Source organism: Haematobia irritans, chromosome 5 (genome assembly GCF_050003625.1).
Source record: "Haematobia irritans isolate KBUSLIRL chromosome 5, ASM5000362v1, whole genome shotgun sequence".
In the NCBI taxonomy this organism is placed as follows: domain Eukaryota; kingdom Metazoa; phylum Arthropoda; class Insecta; order Diptera; family Muscidae; genus Haematobia; species Haematobia irritans.
The window spans coordinates 9,377,907-9,395,493 of NC_134401.1; the positions used below are offsets into that span (position 1 = coordinate 9,377,907).

General features: G+C 27.0%; 1 protein-coding gene across 4 annotated transcripts in view; it reads left to right on the forward strand.

Annotated features, from left to right (window-relative positions):
• The first annotated feature begins 779 nt into the window (after positions 1-779).
• The window catches only part of Nadk1b (NAD kinase 1b), a 77,855-nt gene continuing 61,047 nt past the window's right edge, over positions 780-17,587 (forward strand). Inside the window, exons 1-2 of one of the 4 annotated variants that reach the window (XM_075313715.1) lie at positions 2,504-2,521; positions 7,104-7,461. In XM_075313715.1, coding sequence (XP_075169830.1) covers positions 7,160-7,461 — 302 coding nt within the window. In that variant the 5' untranslated portion in view covers positions 2,504-2,521; positions 7,104-7,159. Of the gene's footprint in view, positions 923-2,503; positions 2,522-6,742; positions 7,462-15,350; positions 15,449-17,587 lie in introns of those variants that run through there. The other 3 variants (XM_075313717.1, XM_075313714.1, XM_075313720.1) reach the window with 3 other exon arrangements.

The following is a 17,587-nucleotide window of genomic DNA, read 5'->3' on the forward strand; positions in this document are numbered from 1 at the left end:
AAATAAAATTTTGATTGCTTTCTTAGTCTTCCATACCGTAACCCCGTATTATGTGCCGAGTAATGCGGAATATGGGCTTATAAGACTCAGTTTCTAGTCCCAGCTTGATCAAAATTATGCTTGTATTTCTAAGATATTCGATAGCCATTATCAAATTCAGCTCTAATGCTGCCCGATTTTCTCCGCTACCCATCATTCAATTCAGTTCGCGATTGCTTCGGAGCTCTCGTCCCAGCTTCAAGCGGGTAATTGAATTAAGAAATCATTACTTATTTTTTCTTTGTGTGTAGGCCCAACCACTTTCCGATGTTGGACCTATTGTGGCTTTATTCCATGCTTATAGATGCGCATTTCTGACGAAACTGCTGATTGTTTTCGGTTAATATAGTTCCGTTCATAGTGTCAGGTCTACTGCAATAAAAACGAACTTAAGACGACCCATTTACCAAATGATAAAAATATATATAGTAAATCGTAGGTTCAGTCCCATTTTGGGTTTAATTCAATGGTTCTCACAGATATGTCTCAAAAGATCGCTTGTTGGAGTGTTAGTGAGAGATACAGGTGAATCCCCGAACAGTTTGTATGTAAGGCCACGGTGACTCTAGGTATGTTTATATATATTTCGGATCTAATAACAACATCCTATCTATTACTTCAGTCGAGAATAAATGAGTCTAATAAAAATGTACTAATTTGTGATAAACTTTGAAGCGAAGCGAACAAAAAGTAAAGTTAAATTTAAAAAACCTAAAACAGAAAAAAACTTCAGTAAATCCAATAATTTAAAAATGAAGGAAGAAGATTTAATGTTAGCACGTACCATGGTGGCTGAATCACAGGAAGGATCACCGGGAACATCACCAGTTCCTTTGAGGCGTAATCGTGTACAGGATATACTGGAGAGGAGAAGCCAATTTCGGTAAGTAAATATGAAAATATAAATATCTTTTAACGTTAACAGCTGTTTTCTCATATGGAAAAAGAAATGCAAAAAAAACAGATTTTCGTTTATAAATTCACCTGTTTGTGGACGTTCAAGTCAAACGTAATTATTCTATTGGATATGAGAAACTGGCTGTAATTTTTTTTATAACAATTAAAATGTATTTGTAGAAGGGAAAACATAATTAGGAGGTTTCATAAATAATGTCAAAAAATTTTGTTTTCAATCCAAATACCCATTTGTTTGATTCCGAGTGAAATATTGAGAAATAAAGACAGTTTCTTGATATTTCTGATTTTGTAACCATGAGATCATAGACGATGCTGAGACAGAAAGAAGAGTTCGCTTGCCGACAGCCGTTATGATTGTGTTTGTACTTCATATCATATTATTAAGAAATTCATCCAGAACCATTTATCGACAAATCTCATTCACGCAAAATTTCCAATTTTTAATGTTTTACTATTGTGGTATATATGTGTTTGCTGCTTTCAGCATTCTTGTGTGCACTACTATATATAGCACTTCGGTGTTTAATTTTAAAATTCCATTGTTTACATTCATTGTAATGCAAATTTTTTTGGAACAATTTCCTGTGTGTATAAAATTTGTTTTTAGTTTTATGAATGAACTGAAGAAATGACGACAAAACGTGTGGAGAACAAATTTTGTAAAACGAAAATAAGACACACAAAAATACAAATATAAAATACGTAATAAATATTTTATAGTCGATGGAAACACTTATAAGTAAGTCAAATAGAGGGGGAGAAAAAATTTATAGAAATGCTCGCTTTGTCATTTGTTTTTAATCTTCAAATAAGACTTGGTGAATAAACTTAATACCAGTACAAGTTGAAGCTTTTACAATGCAGTAATAATTCCCCCTTTTTAATGGACCTCATGTGTGGTAATTGTAACTATTTTTTTAATATATAATAAAAAATCTATAAAAATCTATATCAAGAAAATCCTAAACATTCAAAACGTTACATCCGTTATTTAGTGCTCGTTGAACACAACTAATAAAATACACCGACGACATCTGGTATATTTGCTAGACACTACTCACTGCGCCATCTATGAATACAAGAGGAAACTATTTAGCTGCCTTTGACAGTTACTCTTTATCTTCTCTCACGCTCTCTCAATTGGACTTTCAATAGAGATGGGATTTTGTTTTAAGCATACAGGAAATAAACAGCAAGTTAAATCTAAATAAGACAATTATGAATAAGCATGAATAAGAAATTTATATTTTATTATTATATTTTTTCATTTAATAGATATATGGAAAAAATAGACAATTGTTAAATACAAAAATATATTGAAAAAATTACTTTTTTGATATCCCATATTATATTTATACCATGATCACTCAGCAAAGAAATGTAAACAAATTGTACCATGTTTTGTGTACCACTATCATAGATGTCATCTCTGATTTTTTGTGTTTCTTGTCGTTTTCGTCGTGTTTATGTGGTCTCTGCGTTCCGTTGGCATTAAATAATTGGTAAAACGGTAATACGGAAACGGAAAAGATAATTTCAAGTAATTAGTGAGCCTATATTCAATGTAAAGTGTTGAAACAATACAAAGAGTTCGATAGATCGAGATACATAAAGTGTTCAGTGCTTAAAGATTCCGCTGAGTGCCATGAAGAAGTTTTGTGAAATTAACAACCACAACAACAAACTATTTCATCAGTGATGGCATTTTGTTGTTTTGTAGTACGAATAGTGTGAGAGTTAATGGCATAAAACCAACCATAAGTGTACGTTAAAACATTATTTCAAGGGCAAATTTGCATTTTTACTAAAAAACTAAGAAACTGGTTGTTGTAGCTTGAAGAATTTTGATATTTTATAAGAAGGCGAAGAGAATAAGAGTAAAGTAATTCTGTTATTTTTATTAGAAACAATTTATTTCTAAAAATAACTCTTTGATAATATACAGCAAAAAATATTGACAAGTGAAATGTTCAGAATATCATCTTGCTAATATATAGTGAAGCTAAATCCTCAAGATTTTTCTAAAATCTCAACCTTTAGATTACAACAAAAATTTTATTTTAGAAAAAGCAACCGGTTAACCGATTATTTGGTGTAGGTAAATTCGTTAAAAAAAAATCCGATTATCCATTGCGCATATACAACGATGAAAAGGAGGTCAAACGGGATTTTTAATAAAACCGTTTATTAATAAAAACAACTATCTGATACAAAGGTATCAAATAACCGTTTGCATTTAATCGGTTTTTCACCTAAACTCTAAATTAAAGATGCAAAAATTGTTTATAATTAGATTTTTATCCAACTGTGCTAAATCTTGGAAGGAAAAAAAATGTTAAAGCATTGATTGCATACAATTTCGTATTCTAAAATTAATTCAGATGAAAATGTAACCTTGGGGAAAACAGGATTTCGTCCAGAAAACAAAACATATTAGCCACCATAACACTTCTATATATCCGTGAAAGTAAAGTTTGTGCAGATATATCCACTATGTGTGGATAATATTCCAGATCATATATCCTTGGATAGGTAATCGGTTCATTTGAACCGGTTTTAAAAATGGTTATTTAATTACCCTTGAGGCTCGACTAAACGGTATCTAATCGGCTAATGTTTTTTGTCATTAAAAAAATTCTGTTTTTGAGTTGCTCCAAATTTCCCATCGATACGATTTTTTTAGAAAATTTCCTATATAAACGAAATTTTCAGAAAATTTCATATAGAAATTAAATTTTCAAAAACAAAAAGAATTATAATAATAAATAAATGAATATATACTGTAGGTTAATGAAATTGTTATAAAATTACCTATAGATAAAGGAAAGAATTTTTCAGAAAATTTGCTATATAAGTGAAATTTTCGGGAATTTTCCTATAAAAACAAAATTTTCAGAAAATTTTCTATAGAAATTAAATTAAAAAAAAAAAAAACTAAGTAGAAACCCCTAACTAGATATTTTGTAAGTTAATGAAGTTATGAAGTTTTCCTATAGATAAAAAAACGAATTTTCCTACGTAAAAGTAATTTTCAGAAAATTTACTATACAAATGATATTTTCAAAAAGAAAAAAAAATAAACTAAGGATATATGAAAATTTTAGGAAATTTCCTATTCTCTCTTTATTTACATATTTTGTAAGTTAATGAAATTCCTTTAAGTTTTCCTATAGATAAAAGACCGAATTTTTCAGAAATTTTCATATATAAAAGTAATTTTCAGAAAATTAAAAAAAAAATACTATAGATAAATGAAAATTTTAGGAAATTTTCTAGTTTGTGTCTTTTTCTATTTAAAGAAATTTCCTCTTTTGGCTACAAATACTTTTTCTTGGGGGAGGTAACCTGTTAACCGATTATTCGTTTCTAAAGTGTAAGTAAATAATGGTTTATAAATCCGATTATCCGTACTCTTTACGCTTGAATAATCGGTATTCCGATTATGTGCCTCACCGGCTAATTTTTATTTCGATATAACAGTTTTTTTCTGCAAATTTCCTATATTAGCGAATTTTTCAGAAAATTTTATATACGATTATCCGGTCACTTTACGCATGAATAACCGGTCACCAGGTTACGCCCACACACCGGCTAATGTTTGTTTCGACATACAACTTAATTCTCTATGGGCCCAAATAATTTTTTTTAGATGCTCCAATTTTTCCATAGAACGATTTCATCAGAAAGTTTTCTAGTTAAAACCGAATTTTTCAGAAAATTTCCTATACAAAAGATGTTTAAAAAAAATCCTATAAAAAAGAAATTTTTATAAATTTCCTATAGTAATAAAATTGAAAAAATGTTCTATAAAAAAAATCAGATAATTTTCTGTAGCTAAATTACAATTTTCAAAAATTTCTTAAATAAAAATAAAATTTTATATTTACTGTTTGAAGAAATTTCCTCTCTTGGGTACAATTACCTTTTCTTGGGGGAAGTAACCTGGTAACCGGTTATTCGTTTATATACGATTATCCGTGCACTTTTCGCATGAATAACTGGTCACCAGGTTACGTCCACACACCGGCTAATGTTTGTTTCGACATACAATTTAATTCTCTATGGGCCCAAATAATTTTTTGTAGATGCTCCAATTTTTCCATAGAACGATTTCTTCGGAAAGTTTTCTAGTTAAAACCGAATTTTTCAGAAAATTTCCTATACAAAAGATGTTTAAAAAAAATCCTATAAAAAAGTAATTTTTATAAATTTACTATAGTAATAAAATTGAAAAAATTTCCTATAGACAAAAGAAAATTTCAGGTAATTTTCTGTGATAAATTACAATTTTCAAAAATTTCTTAAATAAAAATAAAATTTTCTATTTACTGTTTGAAGAAATTTCCTGTCTTGGATACAATTACCTTTTCTTGGGGGAAGTAACCTGGTAACCGGTTATTCGTTTATATACTATTATCCGTACACTTTACGCATGAATAACCGGTTACCAGGTTACGTCCACACACCGGCTAATGTTTATTTCGACATACAATTTAATTCTCTATGGGCCCAAATTTCCCATAGAACGATTTCTTCGGAAAGTTTTCTAGTTAAAACCGAATTTTTCAGAAAATTTCCTATACAAAAGTTATTTTTAAAAAAAATTCCTATAAAAAAGTAATTTTTATAAATTTCCTATAGTAATGAAATTGAAAAAATGTCCTATACATAAAAAAAAATTCAGATAATTTTCTGTAGCAAAATTAAAATTTTCAAAAAAATTCTTAAAAAAATAAAATTTTCTATTTACTGTTTGAAGAAATTTCCTCTCTTGGATACAATTACCTTTTCTTGGGGGAAGTAACCTGGTAACCGGTTATTCGTTTGTAAAGTGTAAGTAAATAATTTTGTAACACGGCTGAACAAGAAGGTTAAATCATGGGCCCATATGATTACAATTTTTTTATTTCGACAAAATTTTAAGATGTCAAAATCATATGTTTATGGTGATTGCAGCTCTCCAAATGACACTGCATAGCAAATGCATCTCAAACAAACTCGCGCATTCATAGCTGGAGAATTGTTCAAAGATGACTTGAGTATCTTGATGACATATGCCAGACCCAAAATACCACGCACATCAGTTTTTAAACTGCATCATAAACAGTTTTTGTTAATAGATGGCGAAGATCCATTTGACTGACTTCCATTCTTAACTTTGGTGGGTATTATATTACATATTGAAATTTGTTGTTTTTGTTATCGTGATTCAACCTCCTTATTCAGCCATGTTTTGTAATATCCGATTATCCTCTACGGATATACTGTTCGAAATGTTTTTGTTTTAAACGTACCGAATAACCGGTTGGATCCACAAACCGGTTACTTTTTATTTCGACATACAATTTAATAATCTATGGCCAAAAAATATTTTTGAGTTGATCCATATTTCCCAATTTCAAATTTCACAAAATTTTCTGAAAATTTCTCTTATATATAATAAGAGAAATTTTCAGAAAATTTTTTTTTAAATTAAATTTTGCAAAAAAATATATAGAAGAATCAGAAAATTACATTGAGAAAAAAATTTCGAAATATTTCTTATAATAAAAGAAAATTTTCGAAAATTTCCTGTTGAAATGAAATATTCAGAAAATTTCCTATAGTAAAAAAAATTTTCAGAAAATTAGCAATATAAATAAAATTTTCAGATACTTTCTGAAGGCCAAGCCTCTCACACAAGAAAGAAAATTTTCGAAAATTTTCTGTTGAAATGAAATATTCAGAAAATTTCCTATAGTAAATAAAATTTTCAGAAAATTACCAATATAAATAAAATTTTCAGATATTTCCTCTCTTGGTCTCTCACACTCACAGTTATAGTTAAATATTACCGTTAATACATATACCATATTTTGAGGCATATTATCACTGTATGTCAACCCTAATTTATTATATGGCCAATATACATCAGTCGTGTGTTGTGGTTGGTTGCGGAAACAATAACAATGGTGGTGCAGTGATTGATACATTAAAAAATCTTTGGAACATTTGATTAAAAATTAAATTCACTTCACGAGCATAATTCTGACAAGAAACAAGTGTATACAAAAAAATATTTAAAAAGAAATTATAGAAATATCTATTGCCATAGATATTTAATAAATTTTCTTGGATTTTGCTAAATTTAATGTGTACCTTGATAGCTCTTTAGTGTACAAAATAAAAAAGAATTCGTGATAATTAATTAATAAATATAAGTATGTCAAAATCACAAGTGAATGGTTTACAAAACGTAAGACGTAAAACTAGTGGCGGAATCAACAATTTGCCAATTACCACTACCATCAGCCAAACAGCTAACACCACGAATCATTCCATAAAAGCTATGGGCGGTGGTGGTGGTGGTGCTCCTCCTACAGCTGCTTTAGAATGCACCCCTAATGCTGCAGTAAAAGACCATTTAGGTATAAATCGTATAACTGCCGGCGGAAATGCATCCTCAGCTCCAGGTCCGGGTGGTACGAGTTCGTCGCCTGATGTTGAAGCAATGCGTGAATGGTGGTAAGTGAATTTCACAATGAATGATGCAAATTTATTTGCATTTTAGATTTGGTACATAATCATATTGAGTAGATTTTTCTACAAGTTGCATATAAATTAAAGAAAATCTTGCATATATAAGTAAAATTTACAGAATTTCCCCTATATATTAAAATTTTCAGAAAATTTCTTATAAAAATACATTATTCTGAAAAAACTAAAAAGTTTTTTTTAATTTAAATTAGAAAAAAAAGAAACATCATAAAAATTGGATTTTCAAAGTAAGAATCAAAATTTTCCAAAGAAATAGAATTTTTAAAAATTTTTATGTAAATATAATTTTCTGAAAATTTTGCTACAATAATTTAATTTTCAGGAAATTAAAAAAACAAAATACAAATTGTCTCTGGTATATGGAGATACACCAAAATTTCACAAATCGCATAAAAATTGCGTGTTTTATATTTCCAAGAACACAAAACGAGAGACCGGATATATGGCATAAAACTGATGAATATTTCCGGATATTGATCTATATGGTGTTATAGCAGAATATAGACTAATGCCAGCTAGGGTTGGTATAGTTTTTTAAAGTTCGAATTACCTCTATATTTCCGAAAAATCGGATAAAAATTAAATCGCGGAGTATAATAAAACCTGGACCGATATTGCGCATCTTCGAACTTGACCTGTTTGCAGACCAAACAAAAAAAAAACAAGTCTGAGCTATATTTCCGCTAAATAGCCCGTTTGGTGGGGGGTATAAAAAATGAAAAAAAAAAAAATAAAGAATATTTCTCTTTTGTTGGAAAGTAACAATAAAATGTCAACCATTTATGATAATTGATTTATAAAGAGGTTAAAATAAATTCTATGCTGCCTTTCTTTGTAATTGACATGTATTAAATATAAGCTAACACATGTGTTCTTTACTTTATAATTTTTTATTTATAATTTCTTATCGCTACAAAATGTTCCAGTCTTAATTTATACAGTGGAACACATTTATAATGCACCACGATTATAAGGGACATGTTTACAGGTTCCAAAGATTTTTCTAGAATTTTCCATACAAATGACGAATATGGTTGTAACGAAAAATATCATCAACAGAAAAATAAAAAGAAATTGTTTTCAAAGTAATTTAATTTCCACAGGACTAGACACTACGGTTATAACGAACTACGCATATAATGAACTAAAAATCGTTTTTATAACAGGAAATTTAAATTAATATTGATCAACCGTGTAGTCTGTGTAAGCATATTTAATTCAGTTGACGAGGGAAGTATTTTCAGCAAATTTCCTATAGAAACGAAATTTTCAAAAAAAAAAGTTGCTATAGAAATGACATTTTCACCTAAATTTCCTTTAAAAATGAAATTTCAAGAAAATTTCCTATAGTAATTAAATTTCCATAAAATAAATATTTCTAAATTATTCCTTTGGAAGTGAATTTTTTTTCAGAATTTGCAAAAAATTGCCAATAGAAATTAAATTTTCCGAAAATTTCCTATGCAAATGAAACATTCAGAAAATTTCCTATAGAAATAAAAGTTTTTGAAAAAGTAAAAAAAAATCCTTTTGAAATGGAATTTTCAAAAAATGTCTTCTAGAAATAGAATTTTCAGAAAATTTCCTATAAAAATAACATTTTCCGAAATTTTCCTGTAGAAATGAAATTTCCAAATGAAATGAAAGTTTTAGAAATGTTCCTATGGAAATGAAATTTTTAGAAAATTTCCTATAGAAATGAAATTTTCAGAAAATTTATATAGAAGAAAACTTCCTACAGAAATGTATATTTCAAAATTTTTCCTTTGTAAGTGGAATTTTTTCAGAATTTGCAAAAAAATGCATTAAGAAATTAAATTTTCCGAAAATGTTTATAGCAATTAAATTTTCCGAAAATTTTTGTAGAAATGAAATTTTCCGAAAATTTCCCATAGAAATTACAAAATTCCCTAAAGAATGTTTTTTTTTTTGACAAAAATTTCCTATAGAAATGAAATTTTGACAAAATTTCTTATATAAATAAAATTTTGACATAAATTCCTATAACATGAAATTTTGACAAAATTTCCTATAGAAATAAAATTTTGACAAAATTTTCTATAAAATGAAATTTTGACAAAATTTCCAATAGAAATTCAATTTTGACAACCTTTTCTAAAAATTAAATTTTGATAAACGTTCTTATAGAAATGAAATTTTGACAAAATTTCCTATAGAAAATAAATTTTGACAAAATTTCCTATAAAAAATAAATTTTGACAAATTTCCTAAAAAAAATAAATTTTGACAAAATTACCTATAAAAAATAAATTTTGACAAAAATTCCTATAAAAAATAAATTTTGACAAAATTTCCTATAAAAAAGAAATTTTGACTAAATTTCTTATAAAAATGAAATATTGACAAAATTTCCTATAGGAGTGAAATTTTCAGAAAATTTCCTATAAAAATGAAATTTTGACTAAATTTCATATAAAAATGAAATTTTGACAAAATTTCCTAGTGAAATTTGAGTGAAATTTTCAGAAAACGTCCAATAGAAATGAAATTTTCAGAAAATTTCATATAGAAATGAAATTTTCAGAAAATTTCATATAGAAATGAAATTTTCAGAAAATTTTCTTAAGAAGTGAATTTTCAGAAAATTTCCTATAAAAATGAAATTTTGACAAAATTTCCTATAGGAGAGAAATTTTCAGAAAATTTCCTATAAAAATTAAATTTTGACAAAATTTCCTACAAAAATGAAATTTTTACAAAATTTCCTATAGGAGTAAAATTTTCAGAAAACTTCCAATAGAAATGAAATTTTCAGAAAATTTCATATAGAAATGAAATTTTCAGAAAATTTTCTTTAGAAGTGAATTTTCAGAAAATTTTCTATAGAAATAAAATTTTGACAACATTTTCTATAGAAATAAAATTTTGATACCATTTTCTATAGGAGTGAAATTTTCAGAAAATTTCCAATAGAAATAAAATTTTCAGAAAATTTCCAATAGAAATAAAATTTTCAGAAAATTTCCAATAGAAATGAGATTTTCAGAAAATTTTCTATAGAAATGAAATTTTCAGAAAATTTTCTTTAGAAGTGAATTTCCAGAAAATTTTCTATAGAAATGCAATTTTCAGAAAATTTTCTATAGAAATGCAATTTTCAGAAAATTTTCTATAGAAATGCAATTTTCAGAAAATTTTCTATAGAAATGAAATTTTCAGAAAATTTTCTATAGAAATGAAATTTTCAGAAAATTTTCTATAGAAATGAAATTGTGACAAAATTTCCTATAAAAATAAAATGTTGACAAAATTTCGTAAAAATGAAAATTTTCAACAAAAAAAATCCTATAGAAATGAAATTTTCCGAAAAAAGTCATAAAAAAATTAAATTTTATATTTTTTCTTTTTCTTAAATTATTATACTCATCTCCCTGTTGCTTTGTCGGCAAATCAGTAACAATGTCATATCATCAGTGGCACTTATTAACATTGATTTGAATTGATTATATGACGTTTTTTGTCTGGCTATTCTTTAAATGGTGTCTAACCTATTGTGTTGATGCCGTGGAGCATCATTGCGAATTGTTGATGATATGGTTCTTTCATGTAGGCCTTCCGCCTTTCGCACTTAACATTAGATATAACGTTTTGTTTTTCTTTGAGATCTTCAATAATAGCGACAATTTGCAAAAAAAAGAATATTTTTATTGCTTTCAGTTGATCCCAATGACCGTTCAATTTTCAACAGTTTTTCAAATACCCCTTAATGATAATTTCTTGCCAACTCAGCAAAAATTGTGATTTGAATTTAATTTATACTTGATTTTCTAGTTCCATATTATATAAATAAAATTTCTTAATAAATGGGAATGCATGTAATTCTGTGACAGATCAATGATTTTCCTTTTTTTCCTTCATTTCTTTCTTTAAGTTTTACAACCTTAAAAGTCACGCTTAGATTTTGGAATAAATATAAATACATTTTCTACAATACCTTCATTTAGAATCCTATTTTATTTTAATTCAATAGTTAATGAAATCATTTACTTTTTTATTTATTTATTTTTTTGCCTGTAAATAGCGATTGTATGGCCCAATGATTTTAGAAATGTTTTATTTTTTGTTTTACCTCAACACCCCAATTGATATTTATTTATGCTTGAGAAATTGCAGTCACGTTTGGAGAGGTTTTATTGCCATTCATTGAATGCATCATCGATATCGTCATTTTGCCACGACTCTCAAGAACGGTTGCCACTCATGCCAAAAATAATCTACAAAAGTTTGAAGAAAAATGTACCAAAAATCTACCAACCTTAAAAAAATCAAAATTTTATTTCTATAGAAAATTTTGTCAATATTTTATTTCTATAGAAAATTTTGTCAAAATTTTATTTCTATAGAAAACTTAGTCAAAATTTTATTTCTATAGAAAATTTTTTCAAAATTTTATATCTATAGAAAATTTCATTAAAATTTTAATTCTATAGAAAATTTTATTTCTATAGAAAATTTTGTCAAAATTTTATTTCTATAGAAAATTTTGTCAAAATTTTATTTCTATAGAAAATTTGGTCAAAATTGTATTTCTATAGAAAATTTTGTCAAAATGTTATTTCTATAGAAAATTTTGTCAAAATTGTATTTCTATAGAAAATTTTGTCAAAATGTTATTTCTATAGAAAATTTTGTCAAATTTTAATTCTATAGAAAATTTTGCCAAAATTTTATTTCTATAGAAAATTTTGTCAAAATTATATTTATATAGAAAATTTCATCAAAATTGTATTTCTATAGAAAATTTTGCCAAAATTTTATTTCTATAGAAAATTTCATCAAAATTTTATTTCTATAGAAAATTTTGTCAAAATTTTATTTCTAAAGAAAATTTTGTCAACAATTTTATTTCTCTGGAAAACGTTGTCAAAATTTTATTTCTATAGAAAATTTTGTCAAAATTTTATTTCTATAGAAAATTTTGTCAAAATTTTATTTCTATAGAAAATTTTGTCAAAATTTTATTTCTATAGAAAATTTTTTCAAAATTTTATTTCTAAAGAAAATTTTGTCAACAATGTTATTTCTATGGAAAATTTTGTCAAAATTTTATTTCTATAGAAAATTTTGTCAAAATTTTATTTCTATAGAAAATTTTGTCAAAATTTTATTTCTATAGAAACTTTTGTCAAAATTTTATTTCTATTGAAAATTTTGTCAAAATTTTATTTCAATAGAAAATTTTGTCAAAATTTTATTTCTATAGAAAATTTTGTCAAAATTTTATTTCTATAGAAAATTTTGTCAAAATTTTATTTCTATAGAAAATTTTGTCCAAATTTTATTTCAATAGAAAATTTTCTCAAAATTTTATTTCTGTAGAAAAGTTGGTCAAAATTGTATTTCTATAGAAAATTTTGTCAAAATTTTATTTCTATAGAAAATTTTGTCAACAATTTTATTTCTATGGAAATTTTTGTCAAAATTTTATTTCTATAGAAAATGTTGTCAACATTTTATTTCTATAGAAAATTTTGTCAACATTTTATTTCTATAGAAAATTGTGTCAACATTTTGTTTCTATAGAAGATTTTGTCATAATTTTATTTGTATTAAAAATTTTGTCAAAATTTTATTTCTATTTTGTCACAAGTTTATTTCTATAGAAATTGATGTACTTCTTATTTGGAGAGGTATATTTTGGAAAATCTACAAAAAAAATCTACCAATCTACCATTTTTGGTAGAATTCTTCCAAATTTGGCAACCGTGTTCTCAATAACATCGAAGTTATATCAATAATTTTATTCATTCAATAACAATTTAGGCAAAGGTTTATAACACAAAATAAATTTAAGCAACATTTTAGAAAGAAGGGGAATGTAATAAAAGTAGACCTAAATAAAATTTTTAGAATTAGCCAAAAAAGTTAAATGTTTTATTTGTTACATAATACATGAAAAAATAATATTTTGATTAATTTTTTTTATTAAACCTAAATTATAAAAACAAAAAAAACTAATCAAAGATAGAGAATTGAAAAGCGATTACAAGCCAATAAATTTTGGATATAAAAAACAGAAATAAAGAGATTGAAAATGGATAAAGTTTTATTTATAATACATATTAAATATTTTATAAAAAAAAACAAACAAGAAGAGTAGAACATTTTTATTTTAAGTGATATTTAAAATTTCTTTAAATATTATTATAATTTTATATACACCCAGAGGAGGAATATGATCACCTCAAACATGTTTTAAGAGCAAAATGTTATTTTCGCAACCATGTTATTTTGTAGGAAATCATGTACCTGATTTCGGCAAGCAGGTTATATTTGACGAGAAAATATCATTTTAGTGACAAACATATTACATGGTCACCATATAAAAATAACATTTTGCTCTTGAAACATGTTTGAGGTGATCATATTCCTTCTCTGCGTGTACCCTTGTTGGCTAAGAAAGTGAAGGGAATAAATAACATTTTGATCAATACAAAATATTGACAAAATATTCAATAAAAAATTATTAAGAATTTAAAAAAATATCTACCTAAAGGCTACACTAAATATTTAAATTGACAATGTGAACATGTAAATATAAGCACCATGGAAATGATCCAAATACAAAATACATTCTCAATACCCGACATGACATCAACTTATTAAAAAGTAAGAATTTCCTCGCATTTTAATTACAACAGTTTTAATTTGTTTCTATTTTTTTCCAGACAGTTGTTTTAATTTAATGTACGCCTTTTAAAAATATTGTATAATTCCGAATAAATTATTGATATTTTCACTTTTCAGTAGACTCTATGGACAAACCTAACAGGGTTAAAGTTCAAACAGCATAACCAACACGAAGAAATTTATTTCCTTTTAAAATGGAACGACTTGTTGTAAGGTGTGTCTTCCATTATTTCCTCTAAGCGTTTATTAACCTTCGTCTCTATACAATTTTCATAGTATTTCCATTACATTGATTTGTTGTTAAATGACCTAGAAACCAAGTTATTTTCCACATTTACTTAGCCAATAGAGCCACAAGCACAAGCCATTAATAAATAATTGAAAAAAAAAATACTATGTACTATAACTACAAATTATATTCATATAGTAACATTTAATATGTATTGAAGACCTATAATTTTTTTTTTTAAATTTTATATAATTTTTACAGTATATATACACAGAGAGAAGAGTCATTGAATATTATTATTATTCTTTATAAATAAATGTAAAAATATACCTTACTATTGATGACAAAATATAACTGAAGACAAAAATGCAACGTTCTTAAAGATACGATTTCAGGATATCAAAATCCTTTGGTGAATAAACCCTTCTCCGCTCCACTAAGAAAGCGACGAAAATCAGCTTGTTTTCACAGTTACTTTTTGAATCAATTAGTATTTCTCTGAAAAAAGAAAACACTTTTTTTGAAACAATTAGTTTTAACCAACCAATACTTTGGAATTGTTCCATCTAAATATTGCCAAGATTTTATAAACATATAATTGTCTTTATCTATAGTATAGACTTTTTTTATTTAAAGCTTGGTGGAAAACGTGGACATAGTTCCCATGTACCATATCATCAAGAAAAAGTACCTGAAAATGTACCATTTCATCAATAAAAAGCCCCTTTTATCTAAAAATTTCTTCGTTAAAATTATGGTTTTTATAGGTTGTCTTACAATTTTTTTAATAGTCCTCTCTATTATCCCCCAATTCAGATCTCACATTTGCATCCCTATTAAATATTATAGTTTTCATTTCAATGAAAATGATATTAGATTTAATTACGTACATGATCTATTTAATTTACTTAAATGCAAAAATTTAATCAACTTTTAAATGCAGTGAACCAACAAAAGGTTTTCAATCGAAAGTGATTGTCAAGTAAGGCGAATAAAATAAAATATAAGTTCTACTGAATATAATTACTTTCATTCGATTCGAAATGCTGTACGCAAATATTTCATAAAAGCAGGGTGAGTTATTTACTTATCTTTAAAAATAAATCAGTCAAGAGAAGACAACTATTATACATTATTTATATAAAGGGTGATTTGTTAAGAGCTTGATAACTTTTTAAAAAAAAAAACGCATAAAATTTGCAAAATCTCATCGGTTCTTTATTTGAAACGTTAGATTGGTCCATGACATTTACTTTTTGAAGATAATTTCATTTAAATGTTGACCGCGGCTGCGTCTTAGGTGGTCCATTCGGAAAGTCCAATTTTGGGCAACTTTTTCGAGCATTTCGGCCGGAATAGCCCGAATTTCTTCGGAAATGTTGTCTTCCAAAGCTGGAATAGTTGCTGGCTTATTTCTGTAGACTTTAGACTTGACGTAGCCCCACAAAAAATAGTCTAAAGGCGTCAAATCGCATGATCTTGGTGGCCAACTTACCGGTCCGTTTCTTGAGATGAATTGTTCTCCGAAGTTTTCCCTCAAAATGGCCATAGAATCGCGAGCTGTGTGGCATGTAGCGCCATCTTGTTGAAACCACATGTCAACCAAGTTCAGTTCTTCCATTTTTGGCAACAAAAAGTTTGTTAGCATCGAACGATAGCGATCGCCATTCACCGTAACGTTGCGTCCAACAGCATCTTTGAAAAAATACGGTCCAATGATTCCACCAGCGTACAAACCACACCAAACAGTGCATTTTTCGGGATGCATGGGCAGTTCTTGAACGGCTTCTGGTTGCTCTTCACTCCAAATGCGGCAATTTTGCTTATTTACGTAGCCATTCAACCAGAAATGAGCCTCATCGCTGAACAAAATTTGTCGATAAAAAAGCGGATTTTCTGCCACTGATTTTGGTAATAAAATTCAATGATTTGCAAGCGTTGCTCGTTAGTAAGTCTATTCATGATGAAATGTCAAAGCATACTGAGCATCTTTCTCTTTGACACCATGTCTGAAATCCCACGTGATCTGTCAAATACTAATGCATGAAAATCCTAACCTCAAAAGAATCACCCTTTATATAGAGCGAAAATGAAGAAGTAATTGTGAAAATGGCGTTGAACTCAGTATGAGCCCGTGATTCCATTTAAATATATTTGTCCGTCCATCCGCTTGAGAAATTAGATGAATTTTTATACCCGAGTAAAAATTGAGAGATCTACATTTGATACGATTTGATATGAGTAGATACGAAAAATTTTAAGATCTAATCGTATATGGTACAATTACAATTAGATTCGATCATATCTCAATATTGAACTAGATCTAATGTCTTAGATATAATAATATATTTCCCTATATATTTCTGGATCTGATGTTAGATCTCGTCAAATATGCAATTACATATAACTATATCCAATTCTATCTCATAGTATCTGGGTATATCTGCTCAGATCTAAGGGGGGCAATTTTGAGCTCTTATAATTAGTATCCTGTGTAAAAATTGGGGGATCTAATTAGATATGATACGATATCAAAATTGGCCACTTTAGATCTAAGCAGATTTACCTCGATATGATGAGACAGAATTAGATATAAATATATATAATTCAACATATGACGAGATCTAACATCAGATAGAACTATATATAGGGATAGATATAATTATATTTAAGACATTAGATCTAGGCCAATATTGAGATCGGATCAGATCTAATTCCATAGTAATCAGATATGATTAGATCTTACCATTTTTCGGATCTGCTCATATCTAATTGTATCAAATTAGATCTCTCAATTTTTACTCGAGATTTTCATTTTCATGATCATTTCGGATGATCATAAAGAGGAGAATTCTCTAAAATCCCGAATTTGTTCCAATTCCTTGTTTCTAATTCCACACAGGCAGCCATATAATGTGGGTTTAACCTTTTCGAGGTAATTAAGCGAATATGGATAAATGCCTCATTAGGGTATTAATCACGAATTATACCAAAAATGGTAGAGTTTTACTGTTTGGTAGATTGGTAGAATTTTGACAAAATTTTCTATAGAAATAAAATGTTGACAAAATTTTCTATAGAAATAAAATTTTGACAAAATGTTCTATAGAACTAAAATTTTGACAAAATTTTCTATAGAAATAAAATTTTGACAAAATTTTTTATAGAAATAAAATTTTGACAACATTTTCTATAGATATAAAATTTTGACAA